Genomic DNA, 8359 nt, shown 5'->3' with positions numbered 1-8359 from the left:
CAAAAGCCAACTGACAACACCAGTGCGAGAGAGAGAGAGAGAGAGAGAGAGAGAGAGAGGGAGACAGAGAGATATACAGAGAGAGAGACAGAGAGAGAGAGACAGAGAGAGAGACAGAGAGATATACAGAGAGAGAGACAGAGAGAGAGAGAGACAGAGACAGAGACAGAGAGATATACAGAGAGAGAGACAGAGAGAGAGAGACAGAGAGAGAACGGCAGAGAGAGAGAGAGGGAGAGAGAGAGAGAGGGAGAGAGACAGACAGAGGAGAGAGACAGACAGAGGGGGACAGAGAGAGAGGCACAGAGACAGAGAAATACAGAGAGTGAGAGAGAGACAGACAGACACATCGAGAGAGAGGGAGAAAGATAGAGAGAGGTGTGGGAGAGAGAGAGAGAGGGGCTGAGGGAGAGAGGGGGCGAGAGAGAGAGATGGACAGACAGACACAGAGAGGGACAGAGAGAGAGAGAGGGGTGAGAGAGAGGAAGAGAGAGAGATATCGAGAGAGAGAGAGAGGCAGAGGGAGTGAGGGAGAGAGAGAGCACATGGAGAGAGGGAGAGGAGGGTTCGTGTGGCAGAGTGACCAGGGGAGGGGATTTGGGGAGCTGATGGAGGGGAGCGAGTGGGTGACTGGGATTGTGGGGGATATGACACAGTCAGGGGGGCAAAGGAGAGAGAGAGAGAGAGAGACAGAGAGAGAGAGCCCGTCCAAACATTTACACTCAATTAACCGAGTCCAGGAGGTGTGTGTGAGTTAGAGGGTGTCGTAATACATCGAGACAGAGAGAGAGAGAGACGGGGACCGAGAGAGAGAGAGAGACAGAGACAGAGTGGATGAACGAGAACGATCGAGAGAGAGAGAAGTTGTTCTTAGGGAGAGAAAGAGACAGAGAGAGAGACACAGAGAGATAGAGAGAGACACACAGAGAGAGAGAGAGAGAAATAGAGAGAGACAGAGAGAGAGACAGACAGAGAGAGAATGGAGAGAGAGTTAGACAGAGAGATAGAGTCAGAGAGAGAAGAGACAGAGAGAGAGGCAGAGAGAGAGAGAGAGAGACAGAGAGAGAGAGGGAGACAGAGGGAGAGAGAGACAGAGGGAGAAGTAGAAGCCGGGAGGGAGATTCAGAGCCTGAAAGGGATAGAGAGACAGAGATGGAGAGATAGTGACAGAGGGGTCAGGAAAGAGAGAGAGAGAGATAGACGGAAGGAAGAGGAGAGTCAGAGGGGGGGAGAGAGAGAGAGAGAGGGGGGACGGACTGAGATAGAGAGAGCAAGAGGGATGAGAGGGGGACGGATGGAGTGAGATCGACAGACAACGGAGGGAGAGAGTGAGGAAATCCGACTGAAACAGCGAGAGGGAGAGAGACGGAACAAGGCGGAGAGAGAGAGAGGGGGGGGAGAGAGTGAGGGAGAAAGATGAGAGAGAGAGAGAAAGGAGGACAGAGAGAGGGAGGGTGAGACAGACGGAGGGAGAGAGAGAGAGAAAGGGAGATACTGAGCGAGAGAGCGGGGAGTGTGAGGGGATTGCGATGTCCTCGCAGAGTCAGCCGCTGTACGACTGTGAGCGACGCTCAGCCCCTGGTGTGAGGCCTGGTTACCCCCCTCGGCTCTCGCCCCCTGTGGGACAGGTCCCATGGACGATAGTGAGGCCTCCATCGACCTGGGGGCCTACGTGCTGGAGGACGACGATGGAGGGGGAGGGGGCGGAGGCAGCGAGGCCTTCCTCAGCGACCTGTTCGCAAGCACGAGGGCCCCCAGGTGTTCCAAGACCGAAGCCTCGGCCTACTCCCCTTACCCGTACCCCCCGCCCGGCCTGGCCTACGGTTACCACGGCGCCGGGCTGGGCCTCTACGAGCGCAAGGCCGGGGGTCTGGCCTACGGGTCAGGCCTGTCCCCGCCTTCGACCGTGAAGAGGAGCCCCGCGAGGCCGCTGGTCCCCAGCACCCGGCACTGAGGCCTAGCGAAGGCCTGAGCTTCGATCCGCCTGCACTACCAGGTGGCGCACTGCGGCCAGACCAGCATGCACCTGGGCCCCGGATTGGCGCCAACCTCCCTGCCTCTGCCGTGCGCCTCTACAAGGTAAAGGGGGGGGTGGGGTCTCTGATCCGCGAGGAGGTGTGGGGGTGGTGGGGGGGAATGAAGGAAACGATGGTTTGGCTGCCGTAGGCTGGAACCAGGCCTAAAGGGGGCGGGGTGGGTGGGGTGAGAGGGCGAGGGAAGTGGGGGGGGGGGGATGGTTCTGTCGCATCTCTCTCGAAAGGTAAACCCGGAGTTATCTTCCGCCCCAACTCCCCCTCAGCCCCCAACATGTTTGAGGTGATCCATAGACAGGCCCGGCCTCTCTCCACATCCGATGGGATAATATCTGACTGGTTCACCCCTCAGCTCCCACCCTCCCTGTCCCTTTCCCCTCAATCTTCCCTTTGCCTGAGATACCAGCCCCCTCTCTCTCTGTCTGTCTATCTCTCTCTCTCTTTCTCTCTCTCTCTGAGGATATTATTAAACCGGAGAGGGTTCGGGAAGGATTGACCAGGACGGTTGTGGAAGAGGATGTGTCCTACTGAGCTGACATGGTGTCTCAGTAGGTCGGACTGCTGCCTCCCAGCACCAGGGACCCGAGTTCGATCCCAGCCTCGGGCGAGTGTCACTGTGGAATTTGCACATCCTCCCCCCCCCGTGTGTCTGCGTGGGTTTCCTCCGGGTGCTCCGGTTCCCTCCCACAGTCCAAAGACGTGTAGGTCAGGGTGGATTGCCATGCTAAATTACCCATAGTGCCCAGGGATGTGCAGGTTAGGCTGGGTTGGCCATGCTAAATTACCCATAGAGCCCAGGGATGTGCAGGTTAGGGTGGATTGGCCATGCTAAATTACCCATAGTGGCCCCAGGGATGTGCAGGTTAGGGTGGATTGGCCGTGCTAAATTACCCATAGTGCCCAGGGATGTGCAGGTTAGGCTGGGTTGGCCATGCTAAATTACCCATAGTGCCCAGGGATGTGCAGGTTAGGGTGGATTGGCCATGCTAAATTACCCATAGTGCCCCAGGGATGTGCAGGTTAGGTGGATTGGCCGTGCTAAATTACCATAGTGCCCAGGGATGTGTAGGTTAGGGTGGATTGGCCGTGCTAAATTACCCATAGTGTCCAGGGATGTGCAGGTTAGGGTGGATTGGCCATGCTAAATTACCATAGTGCCCAGGGATGTGCAGGTTAGGGTGGATTGGCCATGCTAAATTACCCATAGTGCCCAGGGATGTGCAGGTTAGGGTGGATTGGCCGTGCTAAATTACCCATAATGCCCAGGGATGTGCAGGTTAGGGTGGATTGGCTGTGCTAAATTACCCATAGTGCCCAGGGATGTGCAGGTTAGGGTGGATTGCCATGCTAATTTACCATAGTGCCCAGTGATGTGCAGGTAGGGTGGATTGGCCGTGCTAAATTACCCAAAGTGCCCAGGGATGTGCAGGTTAGGGTGAATTGGCCATGCTAAAACTACCATAGTGCCCATGGATGTGCAGGTTAGGGTGGATTGGCCGTGCTAAATTACCCATAGTGCCCAGGGATGTGCAGGTTAGGGTGGATTGGCCGTGCTAAATTACCCATGGTGCCCAGGGATGTGCAGGTTAGGGTGGATTGGCCGTGCTAAATTACCCATAGTGCTCAGGGATGTGCAGGTCAGGGTGGATTGGCCGTGCTAAATTACCCATAGTGCCCAGGGATGTGCAGGTTAGGGTGGATTGGCCATGCTAAATTACCCATAGTGCCCAGGGATGTGCAGGGTTAGGATGGATTGGCCGTGCTAAATTACCCATAGTGCCCAGGGATGTGCAGGTTAGGATGGATTGCCGTGCTAAATTACCCATAGTGCCCAGGGATGTGCAGGTTAGGGTGGATTGGCCATGCTAAATTACCCATAGTGCCCGGGGATGTGTAGGTTAGGGTGGATTGGCCGTGCTAAATTACCCATAGTGCCAGGATGTGCAGGTTAGGGTGGGTTGGCCGTGCTAAATTACCCATAGTGCCAGGGATGTGCAGGTTAGGTGGATTGGCCGTGCTAAAATTACCCATAGTGCCCAGGGATGTGCAGGTTAGGGAGGATTGGCCGTGCTAAATTACCCATAGTGCCCAGGGATGTGCAGGTTAGGGTGGATTGGGCCATGCTAAATTACCCATAGTGCCCAGGGATGTGCAGGTTAGGGTGGATTGGCCGTGCTAAATTACCCATAGTGCCCAGGGATGTGTAGGTTAGCGTGGATTGGCCGTGCTAAATTACCCATAGTGCCCAGGGATGTGCAGGTTACGGGAGGGGATCTGGCCATGCTAAATTACCCATAGTGGCCCAGGGATGTGTAGGTTAGGGTGGATTGGCCGTGCTAAATTACCCATAGTGCCAGGGATGTGCAGGTTAGGCTGGTTGGCCATTGCTAAATTACCCATAGTTGCCCAGGGATGTGCAGGTTAGGGAGGATTGGCCGTGCTAAATTACCCATAGTGCCCAGGATGTGCAGGTTAGGGTGGATTGGCCATGCTAAATTACCCATATTGCCCAGGATGTGCAGGTTAGGGTGGATTGGCCATGCTAAATTACCCATAGTGCCCAGGGATGTGCAGGTTAGAGTGGATTGGCGGTGCTAAATCTACCCATAGTGCCCAGGGATGAGCAGGTTAGGGAGCATTGGCCATGCTAAATACCCATAGTGCCCAGGGATGTGTAGGTTAGGGAGGGGATTGGCCATGCTAAATTACCCATAGTGCCCAGGGATGTGCAGGTTAGGGTGGATTAGCCATGCTAAATTACCCATAGTGCCCAGGGATGTGCAGGTTAGGGAGGGGATTGGCCATGCTAAATTACCCATAGTGCCCAAGGATGTGCAGGTTAGGGTTGATTGGCCATGCTAAATTACCCATAGTGCCCAGGGATGTGCAGGTTAGGGTGGATTGGCCGTGCTAAATTACCCATAGTGCCCAGGGATGTGCAGATTAGGGTGGATTGGCCGTGCTAAATTACCCATAGTGCCCAGGGATGTGCAGGTTAGGGTGGATTGGCCGTGCTAAATTACCATAGTGCCCAGGGATGTGCAGGTTAGGGTTGATTGGCCATGCTAAATTACCCATAGTGCCCAGGGATGTGCAGGTTAGGGTGGATTGGCCATGCTAAATAACCATAGTGCCCAGGGATGTGCCGGTTAGGGTGGGGATTGGTCAGGGGGTAGATGTAGAGTAATGGGGGAATTGGTCTGGGTGGGTGACTCTCCGGAGGGGTCAGCATGGAGTTGTTGGGCCGAAGGGCCTGTTTCCACACTGTCGGGTTTCGCTGGTACTGAGTGAGAATGTGGAACTCTGGGGGGGGTGGGGGTTTGACTTGGAGAATCAGAACCGTCCCTTCCTTCTATTCCCCCCTCAGAGGGTGGTGAGGTATCGCTGCTCAGATCATAACCAACGCAGTGCCCTGCAGATTGACGGGACGGGAAAGAGAGAGAGAGAGAGAGGGGCTGGGAGGGAGGGAGAGAGATAGAGGTGTGTGGGGAAGAGAGGGAGGAGAGAGAGACGGACAGAAAGGAGTGAGGGGTATACAGGGGGCAGAGGGGAGAGAGATGGAGGGAGGGCGAGAGGGAGACACACAGAGAGAGACAGAGACAGAGAGAGAGAGACAGAGAGAGAGAGAGAGAAAGAGACAGAGAGAGAGAGACAGAGAGAGAGAGAGAGAGACAGAGAAAGAGACAGAGAGAGAGAGAGTGAGACAGAGAGAGAGAGACAGACAGACAGAGAGAGAGAGAGACGACAGAGAGAGAGAGAGACAGAGAAAGAGACAGAGAGAGAGAGAGAGAGGACAGAGAGAGAGAGAGTCAGGAGAGAGACGGAGACAGAGAGAGAGAGAGAGAGACAGAGACAGAGACAGAGAAAGAGACAGAGAGAGAGAGAGACAGAGAGAGAGTCAGGAGAGAGACGAGACAGAGAGAGACAGAGACAGAGAAAGAGACAGAGAGAGACAGAGAGAGACAGAGAGAGAGAGAGAGAGACAGAGAGAGAGAGAGAGAGAGTCCAGGACGAGAGACGGAGACAGAGAGAGAGAGAGAGAGAAGAGAGACAGAGACAGAGAAAGAGACAGAGAGAGAGAGACAGAGACAGAGAAAGCGACAGAGAGAGAGAGAGAGAGAGATAGAGACAGAGAGAGAGAGAGAGAGAGAGAGACAGAGACAGAGAGAGAGAGAGTCAGGAGAGAGACGGAGACAGAGAGAGAGAGAGAGAGAGAGAGACAGAGACAGAGAAAGAGACAGAGAGATTGAAGAGAGACAGAGAGAGAGAAAGCGACAGAGAAGAGAGAGAGAGAGAGAGACAGAGAGAGAGAGAGAGAGAGAGAGAGACAGAGAGAGAGAGAGAGAGTCAGGAGAGAGAGCGAGACAGAGAGAGAGAGAGAGAGAGAGAGAGACAGAGACAGAGACAGAGAAAGAGACAGTGAGAGAGAGAGAGAGACAGAGAGAGAGAAAGCGACAGAGAGAGAGAGAGAGACAGAGAGAGAGAGAGACAGAGACAGAGAAAGAGACAGAGAGAGAGAGAGAGAGACAGAGAGAGAGAAAGCGACAGAGAGAGAGAGGGAGAGAGAGTCAGAGAGAGAGAGAGACACAGAGAGAGGGAGATAGAGAGAGACACAGAGACAGAGAGAGAGAGAGAGACAGAGAGAGAGAGAAGAGACGAGAGAGAGACAGAGAGAGAGAGAGACAGCGACAGAGAGAGAGAGACAGAGAGAGAGAGAGAGAGACAGAGACAGAGACAGAGACAGCGACAGAGACAGAGAGAGAGAGACAGAGAGAGAGACAGAGAGAGAGAGAGACAGCGACAGAGAGAGAGACAGAGAGAGAGAGAGAGAGACAGAGACAGAGACAGCGACAGAGACAGAGAGACAGAGAGAGAGAGAGAGACAGAGACAGAGACCGAGAGAGAACAGAGAGAGAGACAGACATAGAGACAGAGACACAGAAAGAGAGAGAGAGACACAGACAGAGGACAGAGAGGGAGAAAACAGTCCTCTCTCCCCTGAACCTGCCTGTATTTATTGCTGATACATGAGCCAATCAGGGAGGGGTTGCCGTGCAGATTATCCAGCAGCTCACTCAGAGGACACGGTCAACCAATACAGTCACTGGGGGGTATCTGGGGCAAGGGCAGTCCTGGTGTCAGGGAGGGTCACTGTCCCAGGGTCAGTGCTCGAGGGAGGGGGCACTGTCCCAGGGTCAGTGCTGAGGGAGGGGGCACTGTCCCAGGGTCAGTGCTGAGGGAGGGGTCCACTGTCCCAGGGTCAGTGCTGAGGGAGGGGGCACTGTCCAGGGTCAGTGCTGAGGGAGGGGGCACTGTCCCAGGGTCAGTGCTGAGAGGGAGGGGGGCACTGTCCCCAGGGTCAGTGCTGAGGGAGTGGACACTGTGGGAGGGTCAGTGCTGAGGGAGGGGGCACTGTCGGGGGGTCAGTGCTGAGGGAGGGGGCACTGTCGGAGGGTCAGTGCTGAGGGAGTGGGGCACTGTCGGGGGGTCAGTGCTGAGGGAGGGGGCACTGTCGGAGGGTCAGTGCTGAGGGAGGGGGCACTGTCGGAGGGGTCAGTGCTGAGGAGTGGCGCACTGTCGGGGGTCAGTGCTGAGGGAGGGGGGCACTGTCGGGGGGTCAGTGCTGAGGGAGTGGGCACTGTCGGAGGGTCAGCCCTGAGGGAGGGGGGACTGTCGGAGGGTCAGTGCTGAGGGAGGGGGACACTGTCGGAGGGTCAGTGCTGAGGGAGTGGGGCACTGTCGGGGGGTCAGTGCTGAGGGAGGGGGCACTGTCGGAGGGTCAGTGCTGAGGGAGTGGGCACTGTCGGAGGGTCAGTGCTGAGGGGAAGTGGGCACTGTCGGAGGGTCAGTGCTGAGGGAGTGGGCACTGTCGGAGGGTCAGTGCTGAGGGTGTGGGCACTGTCGGAGGGTCAGTGCTGAGGAGTGGGCACTGTCGGAGGGTCAGTGCTGAGGAGGGGGCACTGTCGGAGGTCAGTGCTGAGGGAGTGGGCACTGTCGGAGAGGTCAGCGCTGAGGGAGTGGGCACTGTCGGAGGTCAGTGCTGAGCGAGTGGGCACTGATGGAGGGTCAGTGCTGAGGGAGTGGGCACTGTCGGAGGGTCAGTGCTGAGGGAGCGGGCACTGTCGGAGGGTCAGTGCTGAGGGAGTGGGCATGTCGGAGGGTCAGTGCTGAGGGAGGGGGCACTGTCGGAGGGTCAGTGCTGAGGGAATGGGCCGTGTCGGAGGGTCAGTGCTGAGGGAGGGGGCACTGTCATAGGGTCAGTGCTGAGGGAGTGGGCCTGTCGGAGGGTCAGTGCTGAGGGAGTGGGCACTGTCGGAGGGTCAGTG

General features: G+C 56.2%; 1 protein-coding gene across 1 annotated transcript in view; it reads left to right on the top strand.

Moving 5' to 3' along the window:
• Positions 1-1529: 1529 nt before the first annotated feature.
• The window catches only part of LOC140461070 (uncharacterized), a 7356-nt gene continuing 526 nt past the window's right edge, over positions 1530-8359 (top strand). Inside the window, exons 1-2 of the mRNA XM_072555853.1 lie at positions 1530-1560; positions 1649-2079. Of these exons, the coding sequence (XP_072411954.1) occupies positions 1530-1560; positions 1649-2079 (462 nt within the window). The remainder of the gene's footprint in view (positions 1561-1648; positions 2080-8359) is intronic.

Source organism: Chiloscyllium punctatum, chromosome 36 (assembly GCF_047496795.1).
Source record: "Chiloscyllium punctatum isolate Juve2018m chromosome 36, sChiPun1.3, whole genome shotgun sequence".
NCBI classification, from domain to species: Eukaryota; Metazoa; Chordata; class Chondrichthyes; order Orectolobiformes; family Hemiscylliidae; genus Chiloscyllium; species Chiloscyllium punctatum.
Note: the sequence above shows the minus strand (reverse complement) of the source record. Positions and strands in the feature narration are given on the sequence as shown.